This window comes from Lipotes vexillifer, unplaced genomic scaffold (genome assembly GCF_000442215.2).
Source record: "Lipotes vexillifer unplaced genomic scaffold, Lipotes_vexillifer_v1.1 scaffold1765, whole genome shotgun sequence".
Lineage (NCBI taxonomy): Eukaryota > Metazoa > Chordata > Mammalia > Artiodactyla > Lipotidae > Lipotes > Lipotes vexillifer.
Genome location: NW_006777677.1, coordinates 696412 through 715525, shown reverse-complemented (window position 1 = coordinate 715525; position 19114 = coordinate 696412). Strand labels below are relative to the sequence as shown.

Here is a 19114-nt window from a genome sequence, read left to right as displayed (position 1 = left end):
GTGAACAGTTTTATAGACTCTCTCCAAAACAGAAGCAGGTTAATCATCAGTCATTTTACAGTATGTGCCAAGGTGCTTTTATAGGCTTATTGAAAGTTACTGCTACAAAATAATAATTTCACCTTAAATGTTCTAAAATGCCTAATATACAGATGTTTGGACTTAAGTCACAATTTACAAAAGTATCATATTCCCTCTTGACAGTCTGTCATCCTGAATCTGGAATAGCAAACGACAAATACTAATATGAAACTTTTTTTAAAAAAGGAAAACTAGAAAATGATCCAGGGATGCTAATTTATATGTGAATCTTTGAAACAGAAATCTTTTGAAGAAAGGACACGAATAATCTAATCCTCTTTATAAGCCTCAATTTTATAAGTATAAAACAGCATAGGAATAACAATAAGCAAGAATAAGACTATCTATTAAAGGAAAACATATTACAATCCACAATTTAAACTTTCCATGTTGAAAAATCAAAACAAATACCAAAGTCTTAAAAGATTTTTACCCTCCTCCTTTATATTCTAAATAAAGGTTCTAAATTTCAGATGCTTTACCCTTACTTCAGTTGCTTTACCCTTACTTCAGTTGCTATACAGTGTGATTTTTGTTATTCTTTTACATGTTTTTACTGAGACATAAAATACTGCAAAAAAGGAGACCATAGAAAGCTAGAAAAATCCTATCAAATCAAGATTTTGACAAAAGATTAATTCAGAACCCCCCTCACTCCCTTTCCCAATTACAGAAAGCTTAGAAATTATTTAAAGATTACAGAAAACAGAGTTTTAGATTAGATAATAGTATTATATCACTTAATTCCCTCATTTTCATCATTGTACTGTGGTCATATAAGAGAATGTGTTTGTGCTCAAGCAACATGCACTAAAGTATCTAAGGAGCAACATGTCTACTACTTACTCAGTTTTCTGAACTGTTCAAAATAATAAAGGTACATATTTAAAGAGAGAAGGGATAAAGCAAATGTAGTAAAATGTTAACATTTAAAGAAACTGTGAAAGTGCATGGAATTCTTTACCCTATTCTTGCAACTTTTCCTTAAGTCTGAAATTATATCAAAATAAAAAGTTACAAGGAAAAGGAAGCTTAACCCTTCTGAAGCTTAAGACCAAAATAACTGTATCAAGTCTCTTTAGTTTCATGGTATTGACTCTTAGAAATACTAATAGAAAAAGTAAGAAAAAGAAAAAGAAAATTAATACAGTCCAAGACAAGGATGTCACTTTTATTTTCTTTTGCCTTAGGTGGGAAAAAAGAAGGGTGAAATGGAGTGAACAAACTGGAAGATAGATAAACATTAGCTTCCTGCCTCTTGATTTTAGAAGTCTTTCCATTTTTAAGAGTCAAATCATGGTTGAGTCTTTACAAAGTTAAACAGTTGGCATTCTCACCACTTTTTTTCCCATAAGAAAAAAAGGCATTTAGATTGGATTATATCTGATTTCATATGGTAAAGTTAGCAAATAATTTTCTTCCCTTTAAGAAGCTGGAAAAAACTCTGTAGAAACTTGGTGCTATGATCCAACAGGTGTGATTCATTCACATTTTGGAATAAAGAAAAAAAAAGAAAAGGCTAAAGTTTATGAATTATTCTAACTTATACAAAGCCACATCTGCAAAAATATCAGAAGAAAACCCAACAAAAATAGATAATAAGAATGCTAAGGAAATTCATGAATTATCTTTTCATGTAAAATTGTATCTTAGCATTAACATGATGTTCTACCTGGATTAAGACCTAAGTTTATTATCCATCAATTAAAAAAAAATTATTTCCATGGCAGGGATTCAGAGCCAACATTTTCAAGGTGAACTCTATATTAAAGAGCAAAAAGTTTTTATTTAACTAATTCACAAAGGAAGTGTAAAGAGAAACATAATTTATTATTTCCTAATTATTCACTCCTGAGACAGTGTTGGAAACCTCATCTTTATATCTACATACATGGGTAAACTTAAAAGCACTGGTGTTTATAAAGACAGTAAAAATGAGAAACAATCTGAAGGATTAACTAATGGAGGCTAGGTTAAATTCACAAAATGCAATACTATATAACCACTAAAATTATATTTTATTTAGATGACTATGAAAATTATGAAAAAGTGAGTTAAAAACAATATGATATTCTTGTTAGAAATTGTTAAAGGAGGTTTATGTATAAAGACATTTAGAAAAAGTTGGAAGAATATATGCCAAATATTAACATGAGTTGTAGGACTGAAGGTGATTTTTACTTTTTTGTGTCTCTACATACTACTTGTATTGTTTGAATCATAAGCATGTGCTATTTTTATGGCTATATAAAGTTACTTTTTTTTTTTTTTTTTTTTGAGAAAACAGATACAAAATCAAAATTAAAGGGGACTGGTTGAATAACACAGCACACATTTTGGTAATAAAATCATATTGAGACATGAGAACCTCAGGGCATGGCTGTGAGGTCTCCAGATCCTGATTTAAACACAGTAGTTCCCTTTCACCCATTTCATATATTAGGTTCTGCAATATTCTGCTTGACAACAGGGTAGCTTGGTATAAAGAAATTGGAAAACGTTATACAGTGGAATATTTATTGACATGAAATGGTATTTTCTGTGAACTGTTAGCTAAGTAGGCAAATAACAAAACTGTATATTATGATCCTACTAAAGAAAATTAATTAAAATTCTATGGGGATTTTAGACTTTAGTTTCAGTTCATCTGTTTCTAATAGTTCTTAATTAAACAGGTATTTTTTTCAATAAAACACATTTTTTAGAAAAATGTAAAACCTACAACTAAAAAACCTTAAGTTGACTTATATCTTCTTTCTAAACCTCAAAAAGGTACAGGCATATCTTGGATATATTGAGGGTTCAGTTCCAGACCACTGCAATAAAGCAAATATCACAATAAAGCGAGTCACATGAATTTTCTGGTTTCCTGGTGCATATAAAAGTTATGTGTACACTATACTGTACTGTATTAAGTGTGCAACAGAATTATGTCTCTAAAAAATGTACATACTTTAATTTAAAACACTCTATGGCTAAAAAAAATGCAGGGTTGCCACAAATCTTCAATTTGTTAAAAAGAAAAAAAAAATGTGTATAGATCTAAACACATTCTATCAGGAAAAAAAATGGGGTATCTATATTTTAAATTAAAAGCAATACTACCTAGCATTTTCTAAAGAAATCTTCAGCAGGTAAGTCAGTTTATGAATAACATACAGAAAATAAGTAATCTAATATTCAAATAAACTACTTTACTTCTTTAAAAAAAATAGATCTAAACCCTAAAATTCTAATGTCATTGTATCTATATTAAAATGGCCAATCATGCAAAAGTACTTTTATACTCAACATGCATTAATTATATAGGTAAGTGATGTTAGAGCTGAACACAGTCCCTGCCCAGTATTAAACATTTTTAAATATGGTAAGCAGTTCAACATAAAATATGAAACTTCTTAGAGAACAGTTTGTCTTTTTATTCACATGCAATAACATAAATAAGCATAAGGTTATAAAAGTGCACAACATGTAAAATCCCCCAAATTCCTTATTTACCTCCACAATAAATTAAACCATTCAAAAACTGCTTCACTGAAGAAAACTTACACCCTTTTCCACTGCAACTGCCATTTCATAAATTAATATATTTGTCACCAGAGAAAGGAATATGAAAGAATGCCTACATGGTTTTTGCCATTGAAGTCTACTGTTTTCTCCTACACACAGTCAAAAAATTTAGACTGGCAGGATTCAATGGCCAGTTCAAAATAAAGTTCCCCAAAAATAAACTTCAGTTTCTCCATTTAATACTCATAGATCTGAAGATGATTTTCATGCGACTGTTCTTAAGCTTGATTCACAAAATGGAAATGAATTACTTCTTTGAGATGTGCTGTAGCTAAATTTATACTTTTACTATACATTGGTCAGGATATTAACAGTGAAAAATACACTGAGGTACCCAAAGACACTCAGCGATTGACCAAACAAACCCTACTGCCACCACTACCCTCTCCTCTGGCCTTACTCCATCAGAGTAGCCAAGAAAATACTACCTAGGAGAGCTTTTTTTTTTTTGCTACTGTTGTTGTTTGTGGTTGGATTAAGGCCAGAAAGCACAAACTATGGAAAGGGCTTTCCTATTCACTGTATTTTGGAATTCTCAAACTAAGAAATGTAACCTGGACATGAGCTGGTTATAGCAGTAATACCCTATGTATCAACAATACAGAAATTTATACTTTCTTCCTTTTGAACAGATTTCTATTATTTTTCATCCCAAGGCCAATATTCCTTACAGTTTGGTAAACTTTTTAAAGCTTAAAGTACAGACAAAAACCCTGAAATTCTTCCTTCATCCTTATCCACATATTTAAAATGATTTCCCACTTGATCAATAACACAACCTAAATTATATTCAAATAAATTTCAATTATACAACAGACAAAGTTTAAAGTTAGTTGCCCCCTTTATAAAACAAAAAGTAGACAAAAAAAAATCAGAACTGAAGAATTTTTTTCTCAAAGATTGGTATACAAAAATTATAATAGAATCTGCACTTACTCTTTACCCCTTTCTTCCCCTTTCGTTCCTTCTTGTACTGTTCCTTCAGTTTACTTATTAGTCCCTGGTCTACATCCCAAACCTCAGTAGTTGGGGAGAGGTCATCTTTATCTACATGCAGCATATTATTAAAAGAAAAAAAATCAGCAGTTGGCAATGCAAGCTGTTGGCAGTAAACTGTTATAGCTTCATATAATCATAATAAAAATGTACTAACAGCATATATTCAAAGTACTTTAAAGGTGCAGTCTCAGTTTCGGTATTCACAACTCAAACTCTAAAAGCTCATCTAGTAAGTTTCTAAACATTTAATACCACTAACAAAAGTTAAATGGTGCTTCATTTCTATGAATCACAAATTTGAAGGTTATTATTCTTTCAATAACTGATATTCTTACAATGGACTGACATTAGAAATCTAATGTTGTACAAAAATAGATCACTGCATCTTTATAAAAATGTTAATAAAAAATTATTCAGCCAGCATCATAAAAGCAAATGAATGAATTACATGCGAACTACTTATAAAAGTGCAAGCTAGAAAGGTCAGTGCCATTTTATTGATGAAAATATTCATGCACCTTCTGTCACATTGATTCTGCATGCACAAAATAACTGTACTAATGGAGAGGCATTCTAGTCCAATATAATACATACATATGTTCCAAACTACAATGTTTCGAATAATCCATACAAAGCATTCAGAGAGTCCCACCTCTGCCCCCACCCCACCCAAACAGTTCAACATCTCATTACCTTCTTCCATTGGTCTACAACTAAGATTAGCAAAAAAAAAAACAAAAAAACAAAACTCAAATTCCACTGAAGAACTTTTTAAGAGTTGATACTTTTAGGGTAAGATAAAAGCAGTGAAAAGTATGGAGAAGTGAAAACATACATTGCTGTACATCTGCTAAGGATGATACTTCAGCTATTTTAGCTGAATAAACAAATCCGTATTTGTTTTAAGTAAATACCTGTGCCTAGAATAAATTTACCCTAAAGTAAACTAAAGGAAAAACAGCATTAAAAAGAAGCAGAATAAAAATATGTCTATTCGAATTATTTTAGGCATTAAAGGCTTTTCCATCCTTTAAGTTTTAAACTTACTGTTTAAGTTGAAAGCTGTTATTAGGAAGTTTAACATTTTGTTAAAGAACAACTAAGAGTTTATTTAACCCTGTTATTAAATAAAAATTATACCAAAACACATAGGCTAAGTCAATCAAGAAGACTGACATAAGAGGAAGATTTTAGAGAAAACATACTTTAAAAATTTTTGTTAACTCATTATATTCTGGCTTACAAGCCTTATAAACTCCCTAGGACTCACTGATTGCATCTATACAGTGGACATAAAAAAGGCCTTTTTTCCTTATAGATAGTTGTATGTAGTAAACATAAAAACTTCTCATATTTAAATGGTACACAGGGAAATTCCCTGGCAGTCCATTGGTTAGGACTTGGCGCTTTCACTGCCGGGGCCCGGGTTCGATCCCTGGTTGAAGAACCACGATCCCGCAAGCCAAAGGTACATAGAAATTCAATTTACTGTACCTTGAGCTTTTCCTACTATAACTGTCATCACTTTCTCCCTTATGGTACTATGATCTTAGGTAGTCAGTACGTAAAAAGCTAAATCCAAAAATTTGCTAACTTGAATCACCTGAAACTAGGTTGTTCAAGCCTGAAATTTACACGATTATTTGTCAAATCTGCAAACTGTAATACTGTTTCTAATACAGCTGTAATAATGATTTAAATAGAAAATCCACTTTTCATGTACTCTAATCATGAAAACAATGCTATATCAGGAATCCATTCTGTCACTTTATCAAATACTCTAAGAAAACTGTGATCTAAAGAATCGCTTGTACTCATCTTAATAAAACTAACAATTCTTATTTTTAAAAGTGACAAATGGACACATTTGAGCAAACTCTGTTAAACCTCATAGAAACAACAACAAAAAGTTTAAGTGGTATATACTTTACACAGGAAGTTAGATAAAACAGTAAAGTTTAATACGTTTTTTAAAAGACCTTTGGAGAAAAATAAATCTGTGAATAGCTCTAACTGGAGTAGCAAAGGGTAGTGAAGTGAAAAAGCAAAGGGAATAAAAAAGGATAAGCTTAAGAAAAATACAAATACTACTTGCAAGGCAACCTCAAATCTAGAAAACAAAGGTAAACTTAAGGCAGTGCAAAGAAAAGGTTGGTGAATGCATATGTGCACAAACATCCTAAAACTTGCCTGGTAGGTAACAGCTGATTTGATATTACTTATAAGAAATAGTTAAGAGCAAAAGGGAAGAAGCAGCATGATCTTCTACATATTAATTCTGTTTTTAAAAAATCTAGGGGGAAAAAAATACCAAGAAATGAGGTTGAATCAGTTGCGGGAACTTTCTTGTTTAAAAGAAAACACAAATATGCACCAAAAAAATGACCCTTGACAACTCAAAACCACAAAGGCCTAAAATTTTGTTATGGTGATTCTAACTACCAAAGCAAAGGAATTATACAAATCTACTTAATATAGCATAAATTGGTAACTAACTTTATGCAAATATTCAGTACTTTATTCATTATACTTAAATACAAACATTTGGTATTTTGTAGTCCTATATATTCTACAGACCACAGTTTCAAAGTGTAGGAGACAATAACTAAACAACCTTAAAATGCCTAGTCTCCATGAGAGAAATACCGAAATTAGAAATGCTCACAATATTTCTGATTATGCTAAGAAGTAAAAACTACTAAAATTAAACCCAGACTACCTAATGTAGATGACAGAAGAAAAAGATTTAAAAGCTTTCTAAGAGCAGTGGTTTCATAGGATAAAAGGATTCAAAATTAGGTACCCGAGTAGACTGCTAGTATACAAAATAAAAAATAACATAGATTATCCAATGTGGGTGAATATTGGGATGTTTCATTATGACAGACTATTTACTTTAAAAAGCAACAACAGCAACAACTGTGTCCTTTACCCAGTAATTTATCTGAAAAGTATCACCTTCCCATTTGTAAGTAAATTCAAATTTTAAGTAAATGAATTAAATAAATATAAAGGGGTATTTGTATATCCAGCTTCTTTGTTTTGAAAAAACTGAGTATGACACCTGTTGAGTAAAAATGATAAATTCAAAATCACTGCATAGATCCTTTGATAATTTTCATTTCTTAAGGAAAGAAACTACTTGAACCATTTTGTTCTTAACAGAGTCCTTTCCTTCTCAAGAACTTAAAATGCTTTAAAGGTGTTTTAGACTTGTCTGGAAGGAAGAGACTTTGTCAGTTACTTCCAATTCCACAAGAAGATTCAGGTCACTCTCAAATATTAACAGTAAAAGTAAATAAAGTATTGACACTTGTCATTCACACTGATTAGGTCCTCTCTTGAAACTCTGCTCTACAGCCAGAAGTCTCTGGACAGGACAATCAACTGCACATAATATAGTACTTTTATTATAGAAATACTGCCATTTTATACAAATTACATTCCTGAAATTTTTATGTATTCTTCTGATGGACAGTTAAACTTCCAGCAATTTTAGATGAAGAAAATAGGAATGGATATGTGCCAAGATTTAGCTATACAGATGTTTGAAAACTGCTTTTGATCTTTTTTTCTTTAATAAAAATAATCTAAATGTGCAACAGTACGGCAGAGTTAAAGAAATAGTGGAACATATTCCATCAAGAATACTATGCAGTTATTGAAAATGATGTTGAAGAAGAATAATATATTAAGTGGAAACTGGTTTATATATCAGCATGCAGCAAAATCCTTGTTAAATAAAGATATAAATATTAACCATGATTCTCTCTATATAGCAGTGTTACAGGTGATTTTTAATTTTCTTCTTCACATGTATCTGTGGGTTCTAAACCTCCTAAAAAACACAGGAATTATAAAATAATTATGTATTTATACAATTTAAATATATTTATATAATAATTTTAAAATCCAGAAAAAAATAAACAGTATTTTAGAAACTTTTGGAAAAAAAATAAGGTATTTCCAACTTTGAATGGGTTGCACAGAGAAGTTAGAAGAAAACATACTTTTACTTTTCTGGAGCAAGGTTAATTCTTGCTCTTGAGCAAAGCTAATTCTTAAGAAGGGAAAATTTCTATAACATAGCTATTTTCAAATAGTAAGTACAAAAATGTGTATTCGAAGTCTAGAAAGTAATTGTGGAATTTTTTAATATTTTCAATTAGCATGTCTCCTCTATCCCCTTAGAAGACAGAAGTAAAAATCTGAAAACAATGCTTGAGAATCATAAACAATGAGAAAGCTGATAACAAAATTCATATCTTTTAAGTACTCAATTTGTATCAGGATAGTCAATAAACATTATTTCTTAGGTCTTGTCTCTCCCGCTGTTAGCAATATTCAGCTTCAATATATAAGTGAGGCATTTTTTAAAAATCCATGTGTGTTTCCTTATTACCAAAGTAGTTTATAAAAATCTAGTGATAATTCTCCTTGCTAGTAACTAAGCAACTTTGGTATTCACGTGAAATATGCATTAAGGTACTTAGTAACCTTCTCCAATAAAGCTCTGTAAACACAATTTGAGTCCTCCCTACCAGGTAACGTGTTGATATTAAATGATTAAATGAACATTTTTAATAGGAATAACATGCTGGACCTCAGCTATTATCTTAAAATACTCTGTACACTTTTATTTTACTTTCTAATGGGGTTTTTAAACCCTGTATAAATAGAACTGTTTTACCCCTTTTAGTTATGGCTGGATTATTATTAGCAGTAGGTATCACTTCCAAAGGCTAGGCTCTAATGCATTTGTACACTGAATATTACATGTAATGAAGTTTAATACTTCAAAAAATCTTGCTCAATATAGAGCTATAATTCAAGATTAGCAATATATCAGATAATACCACACAGGCATACTGAAAAGATTCATTACCAAATTAAATCATAGGAATGTTTAAAACTACATACATGCTTTTAAAAAAAATCTGCTAAGAAGAAAGGAATTGGATCTCTAAATTGACTCAATATTTCAACTTTAAATCAAGACAAATTTCAAAAAATCAAAATCCACCAAAAGCCATATATTAAAGTTTAGTCACCAAATCTAAATAAATTGGTGCAAAATACTCTGAAATTATTCAATACCACTCTTCTCCTTGCTCTCAGTTTAACTGCCACCATACATTCAGATATACACATTCCACATATTATATTTAATAAAATACAACTTTAAGGGCTAGATGATTTCCCACCCCCATTTCTTTATCACCTTACCCCATTCTGTGCCATCCCCTGAACTCCGTGCTTCTCCAGCTCCTTCACCGTCTTCAGCAGACACTAAAAAATCAAATTCTTTCAGTGCTTCCTCAGTATCAGGATCATCGGTTAGGTCAGCAGCTAAACCTTCATTACCTATCTGTAAATGGAACATAAGCCAAGAATTACCTTTATGCTAAATTGTAAAGGAGTCCTTTATGTTTTCACACAATTATCTTTACATTTGCACTCCCATTTTTAGATTAGATACAAAATTTTAGATTTTCCACATAGTTCACCAATCCCAAATTATACCCTAGATAAATGGTTGTCAACAGTGCTGTGTGAACACTGTTATAAAACGTGATGCAAGCAACGTGGCAATAAGAATGGTTAAAATCTTAATCTTCAAGTATGATGATTCTTACAAAGAGCTTCTCTAATTACAATAGATTCACAGGTACCAAAAGACCCATGCACTAACTTACACTCTAATATGTTGTGTTGAATTGACCTCATTCACTGAGAACTGCAATAGGCAGTCTGTAACGTATAAGGATATGGCATAGTTAATAAGGACATTAATGCAAGTCAACAGCTGTGGTATTTATAGTAGTGCTTCCCAGAACAATAAATAGGGAAGGATCAAAATCTCTATTCACCTATGCTCCACATACGAGTGTGTTACACACATGAAATTTGGCAGAAAGGTTGAAAACTGCTTTTATAGACTGGAAGCTTCTGAGAAACACTGGCATTTTCCCCATATTACTGTAAAATCCCAAAGAACCACAACAGAACCCATCCACTTTTTTTTTTAAAAAACATACTTGAAATACTGTACACTATTATGACAATTCACACATCGATCATTTAATCTACTTTTGCTCTTATAGCTAACCTGCATCAACACTAAAATACATAAACCTGTTTCTTAGGTTATAAGCAAAAGCAAATTTTTATTAATCCTTAATAAACAATGAGTGTTGACACGTACATTTACAATTCTTAGTTTACTCCCTCACCCAGGGTAGGGAGTACCACCCCACTTCAGTTACAATTTACCACTTGTTTACTGTACAGGAAGAGAGAGACTTCAGCAGTGATTCTTAATTGTGACAGAAGTGGAAAGGATGTAACTTTTTAAAAAAAGTTTCAAATCACTGGACTAGTCCTATAAAAACAGACCCTTCCTTGCCATTTATAATACAGCAAATAATTTCTACTATGTGTAGGTAATTCAATAAGAACTGACTATATAAAACTTCCAAGTGACATAATAAAAAATGATCAGTCACTCCCAATGTAACAAAAGACATCTTGAAATTTTCTATTCCAAATACATGACTACATGTATTTTAGCTAATAAGAATAGAAAATTGAATTCTTACTTTGTGTTTATTTATCCGATGCTTGTCTTTTCCTTCTGGGATGCCTTCAATCATGTCATTTTCCTCTTCTTCATCGCTGTCATCAGCATTTTCTAAGAAATTGAATGTCTCAAGAACATCACCAGAAGGCCTGTAAGAGAGGAAAAATGATGAACCAAAATATTCCAATGATTAATTCTAATATTTCTTTCTGTCTCCTATTTTAAAATAGTACTTGAAGGTAGTAGAGAGATTCAAATGAAAACTTACTTATAATGTATTATCTAAATATTCTACACAAAAATGTTTGAAAGATCATTTATGTTCTACATTTAAAGTATCTATCAATAAAAGTAGTTGTTAAGTTTCTAAAATGAAAATACTTTAAGTAATTGCTGCATCAAAATAAAAACCCTATAGTATTAGGCACTCAAATGTACTATTATTTCTCAAAATAAAGCCATCATGAGCAAGCAACTTAAACTCAGCATTTCTTATAGCTCTACAACCTCTTACAGCTTGGTGCAAATGTTTATGACTAAAACTGAACTTTATCGGGCTGCTCAGATTTAAAGTTATGGTAAATCAGATATAGAACATTCCAATCCATTTTACAGATTTCCTTACCTAGAAAACAGGATTATTAATATACTAAAGAAATACTTTCAGGACTTAACCTGGTGGCCCAGCGGTTAAGACTCGGTGGTCCCAATGCAGGGGGCCTGGGTTCGATCCCTGGCCAGGAAACTATTAGATCCCGCATGCCACAACTAACAGCTTGCATGCCACAAGTAAAAGATTCCACACGCCACAACTAAGACCCGGTGCAGCCAAATAAATAAATAAATAAATAAATACTTAAGGGGGAAAAAGAAAAACTACTTAAAAAAAAAAACTTTGAAGTGTTTCAGAACCACTCATATAATAGGTAACAGTGATAATCTATTTTTATCTACTTACGAAGTCATTTTAAAACTATAATCTGAATTCCTCCTCAATGTACAAAAAAGGTTTTCAAATAGTTGTTTAAATGTCTAAAAACAGAGGCTGCAACAGAACGGTGAAAGCTTCAGCTGAACAGAGACTCTCACAATGAAAGTCTCAACTCTTCCACTGACTTAGCTGCCTGAATTTGGCCAAGTCACTTAAACCTTTTGGCCTTGACTTTTTTACCTGTAAACTGGGGGGGTTAAACTAGATGACCTCAAATATCCTTACTAATACGAACAGTACATGGTAACAAAAAGAATAATAGTCTAAGAGTTAGGGTTTTTTCCCTCCCTGATTGGTTCTTAGTCCAAATTAAGGATATAACACAATTCAGACTATTTTTTTAACATCTTTATTGGAGTATAATTGCTTTACAATGGTGTGTTAGTTTCTGCTTTATAACAAAGTGAATCAGTTATACATATACATATGTTCCCATAGCTCTTCCCTCTTGTGTGTCCCTCCCTCCCACCCTCCCTATCCCACCCCTCTAGGTGGTCACAAAGCACCGAGCTGATCTCCCTGTGCTATGCAGCTGCTTCCCACTAGCTATCTATTTTACATTTGGTAGTGTATATATATATATGTCCATGCCACTCTCACTTCATCCCAGACATACGGTTTTAATAGGTCTATTATACTCTGCCTAATCCAGAACATGGTTCAAGGACCTGTATCAAGGATGAATGTAGAAAGAGATGTGTTTTTCAAGTGCAAATTAGTAAGAACAAACAAAAAACTACCACAATAACAAAACACATACTTTTCAGTTCAACGTTAGTAATACGTCTTGATATCTGGGGATTAAATGAAAGGCAAAGAAAATATTTGACAAAATTGGCACATCAATGACAGAAAAATAAAAAATAGAAAATTTAAGACATGAGAGTTTTGTTTTGAACTTTGATAAAGTATTATTGTTCCTTGGATAGAAGTTCCTGTCTCTAAAGTGAGAACTCACGTTTCAGGTTTTAAAAATTGTATTTGATCACAACAATACACGTACAAGGTTTAAAAGTCAAACAGCACAATCAATAAAAGAAAGAACAGATGAATCAGACTTCCCAAAATTAAAAACTTTTGCTCTTTGAAAGACACTATAGAGAATTTAAAGAAAAGTCTACAGATTGGGGCAAAATATTTACAAGTCACACATTTAATGAAAGACTATATAAAGAACACTTAAATCTCAACAATAACAAATAAAACAATGAAAAATGGGGAAATTACTCAAACAGATCCTGTATCAAAAGATATGTGGATGGCATACACAGATGCTCAACATCATTAGTTTTTAGGAAAATGGAAATTAAAGCAACCATGGACTGTGAAGGGTCTGAGACTTTGCCCTACTTGCAAGCTACCATGCTGTTTCTCTTGAGATGTTTTCTTTTTAGCATTCATGATGATGGCTTTTGTACGGATTTTTTAAAATTAACTTTATAGTGTAACTGGGAGAAATCCTTTCAATGTGGAAACAAACATCCTTGGAAACACATTCTATAAATATATTCCAGAATTTGTTTTTAAATTACTCTTTAAAAAATTTTTTCAACACCAGTTTACCTGTTCTCTCTTTTTGAAACTCCTATTCAGATGTTGTCCCTCTTGGACTGATCTTTAGATTTTCCTCTCTTTTCAGTCTTACTTTTTTCCCCCTTTTCTCTTTTCTGGGAGAGTCTTTTATCTCTCAAGTCTTACATGAAAATTATTTAAATCACACTTTTAAATTTCTATTAGCTCTTTTCTGATCTCTTACTGAACCTTATACAGTAACATATTACTGTTTTATAGATGTATTATCTTCTCTCAGTTCTCTCAGAAGAGTAATTATAGTTTTGAAAGTCTTCTGCTCCCTCTTTTCTCTGAGTTCCTTTTTTATGTTTGGTTCCTTTGGTCTCCAATTTTCATATTAAAGTCTTTCCTTAACTGTTAATATTTAACAGTGAGGCACAGAAAAACTAATTGGATATATTGTGTACATGGGTGAGGCTTGTCAAAGTAGCTAGCTTCACTTCTGTATAACAACAGGGCAGAGTCCCAGCCATTTCACTGGCAGATCCCAACTGTCGGATCATAAGGTCTTCTCTATTAATGTGATCATATTCCTGCCTGAAAGGGATTTAAGACCAGCTGCCAACATACCTGAAGCCAAGTAGAAGGAAACAGGGAATCTCACCGCTCAGCTAGAGATTTTCAGATAATCCTCCTGTTTTCAGTATAGTAGCCCACCCTACAGTTGCTTGTTTTCTTAAGAAATCAGAAATCACTGGAATTCACCAGAAAATATACCACCATTCTTTGGGACAGGGGAGGGGTGTTCAAGCGGCTACACAGGATTAAAGAGGGGGTTTGAGATTCTAACTGCCTCTTACATAAACTTGAAACTAATTCTCTATTAATAACCCCCTCTAAACCTGACTCCAGATGTACCTGATACCTCTAACTCCTTAGCTTTTGGAACTTTACTGGCATTTTGGGACTTGAATTGGCTTGTTCTTTTTCTTCTTTCCAGTCTCCAAAATTATTAAGTTCTCCCTATCTAATGGACAGTATATCCTCTCATTCTTTCTATATATTCAAATTTTTGTCCTTATGTGTCAATCAATGTGTCTTAAAATGTCTTTAACTGATATTTTAACAGAGGTTCCAGAAGGCACACAAGTAAATCTGCCTTTAATCCACATGCTTAAGTGGACATCTACATCTATGGAATTTTATAATAATTTTTTATTTGCCAACTATTTACTATCCTTTCTCATTCAATAAAAAGCAATCAACAGAATTTTTATATATCCAGATGAAGGGAAAACAGAATGAAGTCAAGAGTAAGGTTCGTAAGTAAAAGGGTAAAAAAGAGTCAGTGTTTTCTAGAGATAAGGGAAACCCACAAATATGGCAAGATTCCAAACAGTCAGGAACCTACTGGAGGTTCAAAGGTAAATCAGACCAATCACTAAGAAGCAGCACAGCTTTTCAGTTACAAGACCTATGAGAACTCTCTCCCCCAATGAATCCTTATAAGGTGGAGGCTGTGTGATATGATACACTATACACCCACAACATCCCCCTACAATAAACCAAAGAATAAACCAAGAAAGACAACAGTGACATTTACTCAGTAGAATCTAGTAAATATTACTCTTGATTGGGTCACATTTCAACTGGATAAGCAATATTTCATCATAGCTAACACTTATTATGTACCAAGCATTGTTCCAAATGCCTTACATTAATTCATTTCTTCTTCACATCAAACCTATCATTACCATTTTACAAATGAGGAAACCGAGGCACAGGAAGGTAAAGTACCCTGCCCAAAGTCACAGCTAGTAAGTAGCAAGTCCAGATTCAAACCCAGTCTGTCTTCACAGTTCCCATTCTAAACCATTAAGCATACCATCTCTAATAATATGATCTACAATTTACCATTCTTCTACTGTTGAACATGGAGACTGCTTCAAATTTTTTTATTGTTATAAATGAGAATACAATAAACATCTTTTTGTTGACACCTCTATCAACATGTTAGGTCATTTTCATATTTCTTAGGAATTTTCAAAGGCCCTGATCATAGCTGAACCATACACACCTACATTAGTACAGACTCGCAATATACAGCTATACTCATTAAGAAGGAAATCACATTGATTAAAAACAGTTATTACCTAAATGTCTGTGGACGGATAAATGGATAAAGAAAATGTGGTAAATACATTCAATAATTATTCAGCCATAAAAAGGAAGGAAATGTTGTCATATACTATGACACTGATGAACCTTGGGACATTATGTTAAGTGAAATAAGCCAGTCACACAAGGACAAATACTGTATTAATTCCACTTATATAAAGTATTCATATATTATATAAATATATATAAAGTATTTAAAGTAGTCACTCATAGAAACAGAAAGTCAAATGGTGTTTGTTTGCCAGGGGCTGGGGGAAGGAGGAAATAGGGAGTTGCTATTCAATGGGTATGGCTTTTCAGTCATGAAAGATGAAAATGTTCTAGAGAAGTGCTCTACAATATTGTGCTTACAGTTAACAACACTGCACCGTACACTTAAAATTTAAGATAGATCTCATGTTACGTGTTTTTTACCACAACAGGAAAAAAAAAACTATTAAACTCTTAATCTTGCAAAGGGAAGAAGTTTTACAAGGAGAAGATACAGCCTGTTGTGGATTTTTAATTCAGATTCAGGTGTGATATAGTAAACTGTGTTCCTCTAAAGTATTTATAAATCCTAAGAACTACTTAGCCTGGTTAGCTGGCAAGTTTAGTTTAAAATAACATAGTAATATCCTTGCTTTTTCTCTAAAGCTATGAAAGCTCTATGATTCCTGAAATCCAGAGTAAAGAAAACAAGGGCTCTGTTAGATGTCAAATTGTTTTTATTAAAGAGACCTCATTTCTCAGAAATAAAACCCGTAAACTAAAGGCTTACGTTAACTTGAAAGTCTTTAAATAACTGCATGATGTCATAAAATGTATCTAAGGTATGAAACAATGCTAGTTTATAAACTGTACATATTATTAACTTCTTAAGCTCTAACCAAACTAATGAATTCGTTTTGGTTTTTTCCACTCTCTTTTCTTTGTAATTCCAAGCTACGTAATTCAAGGTAATATCTAATGGTAAAAAATGAAAAAAAAAGTTGCACCTGCTTGACAGCTTGCATTTATCAAATCTGTACTATAATCAAAAGTGTATCTGGTAGACAGAAAACAAGTGTTAATGAGGATGTAGAGAAATCAGAATTCTTATACATTTCTGATGGTAATGTAAAATAGTCCGGCCACTTTGGAAATGAGTTTGGAAATTCCTCAAATAGGTAAACACAGAGTTACTGTATGACATAGCAATTCCACTCCTAGGTATAAACCCAAGAGACTTGAAAACATATGTCCACACCTGCAGACCAATGTTGAAAGTAGCATTATTCATTATTCCAAAATGTGGAACCAATCAACATGCCCATCAATTGGACAAGGAATGGATAAACAAAATGTGGTATATCCATAGAAAAGAATATTATTTGGCAATAAGAAGAAATGAATTACTGACATATGCTATAACATGGATGAATCTTAAAAATATTACACTAAGTAAAAGAAGCTACTCACAAAATAACCATTTATATAAAATATCTAGAATAGGCACATCTATAGATACAGAAAGTATATTAATTGTTGCCTAGGGTTGGTGAGTGGGAGGAATATGGGAAAGAATGGGGAGTGGCAGCTAATGAGTATGAGATTTCTTTATGGAGTAATGAAAATTTTCAAAACTTAGATTGTGGTGACGGCTGAACAACTCTGTGACTATCTTAAAAACTATTAAACATATACTTCAAGTGGGTGCACTTTATGGTATGTGAACTCTATCAATAAATACATTAAAATTTTAAAGTATATCTGGTAGCTTTCTGAGTCCAAACACAATGCAAAGCCTTGTTTCTTTAACACTAGTGTCTAAACAACCATTACTATTCTAATTATATAGTATTATAATTTATTGAAAATAACAAAAATTTAAAAATCAAGGCATTAAAATAACTCTGAACTACATGAAATCACCCTCAAATTTTAATTTTGCACCTATTTCAGAACTACAGTCATTCTCTTGGCATCAAAACTTAAGATAAATAAATCTTTAAAAAAAATTTATTTATTTATTTGGCTGCACCGGGTCTTAGTTGCGGCATGCGGGATCTTTGTTACCGCGTGCGAGATCTTCGTTGTGGCATGTGGGATCTAGTTCCTTGACCAGGGGTAGAACCTGGGCCCCCTGCATTGGGAGCATGAAGTCTTAACCACTGGACCACCAGGCAAGTCCCAAGATAAATAAATTTAATATATATTTTTAATAAATTTATTTATTTTATTTTTGGCTGCGTTGGGTCTTTGTTGTTGCATGCGGGCTTTCTCTAGTTGTGGTGAGCGGGGGCTACTCTTTGTTACGGTGTGTGGGCTTCTAATTGCAGTGCCTTCTTTTGTTGTGGAGCATGGGATCTAGGCATGTGGGCTTCAGTAGTTGTGAAACAGGGGCTCAGTAGTTGTGGCATACAGGCTTAGTTGCTCTGCGGCATGTGGGATCTTCCCAGACCAAGGCTCGAACCCGGGTACCCTGCACTGGGAGGTGGATTCTTAACCACCGTGCCACCAGGGAAGCCCCAAGATAAATAAATTTAAAAAGTACCTAAATAAAAAGTTTCTTTGTCCACGGTACCATTTGGGGGGCGGGGGTGGAATCTTTAAATCTGAACTCTACATGCTTCAATAACTTAACAGCAATAACAAGAAGCTAAAGAAATTCACAATACCTGCTATATAAACAATGTTAACCTATAAGTATAGGTCATACCTTTTGATTTCTTGTCCTTTTTGCTTAGGAGATTCACCTCCATTCAGGATCTGTTCTAAATTCTTCGTCTCTACTGATCCATTTGGTTCTGAATTAGATAGTCCAAGTAATGATCTTACCCGCTGAGACCGTACATCTAATATTGTATCTGTGTAACCTACTTCCTGAAGATATCTATAAGAGAAAATTAAAAATATTAAATCCCACATATTGTTAATAAATCAAACTTGTTAAATCAAAATCACATCAAAGAATTTTAGAAAAATCCATAATCCTATAAAATTTACTTTTCCTTTGTCTCAATAACTTTCTTCTCTCTAGACTAGTTCCAGTTCTACAAAAAAAAAAAAAAAAAAAGGCCAATTAAAAACCATAGTTTAATTTAAAAAGCATATAGATGGCTAACACTAATTAAGGGCCAATTATCCTGAAGCCTAAAAAGACCTAGAGCATTACAAAACTTTTAGGAGTTGATGATATATATTACTTAAAAAAAAAAAAAAAAAAGGGTTTCCCGTGGGGC

The 19114-nt window shown here is 32.5% G+C and overlaps 1 protein-coding gene across 3 annotated transcripts in view; it reads right to left on the bottom strand.

Moving 5' to 3' along the window:
- STRN3 (striatin 3) overlaps window positions 1-19114 on the bottom strand; it is a 113035-nt gene that overhangs the window by 26686 nt on the left and 67235 nt on the right. Inside the window, exons 5-9 of one of the 3 annotated variants that reach the window (XM_007451269.1) lie at window positions 18592-18765; window positions 15450-15461; window positions 11250-11379; window positions 9877-10018; window positions 4588-4698 (exon numbers count right to left, since the gene is read on the bottom strand). In XM_007451269.1, the coding sequence (XP_007451331.1) occupies window positions 4588-4698; window positions 9877-10018; window positions 11250-11379; window positions 15450-15461; window positions 18592-18765 (569 nt within the window). The remainder of the gene's footprint in view (window positions 1-4587; window positions 4699-9876; window positions 10019-11249; window positions 11380-15449; window positions 15462-18591; window positions 18766-19114) is intronic. The other 2 variants (XM_007451267.1, XM_007451268.1) reach the window with 2 other exon arrangements.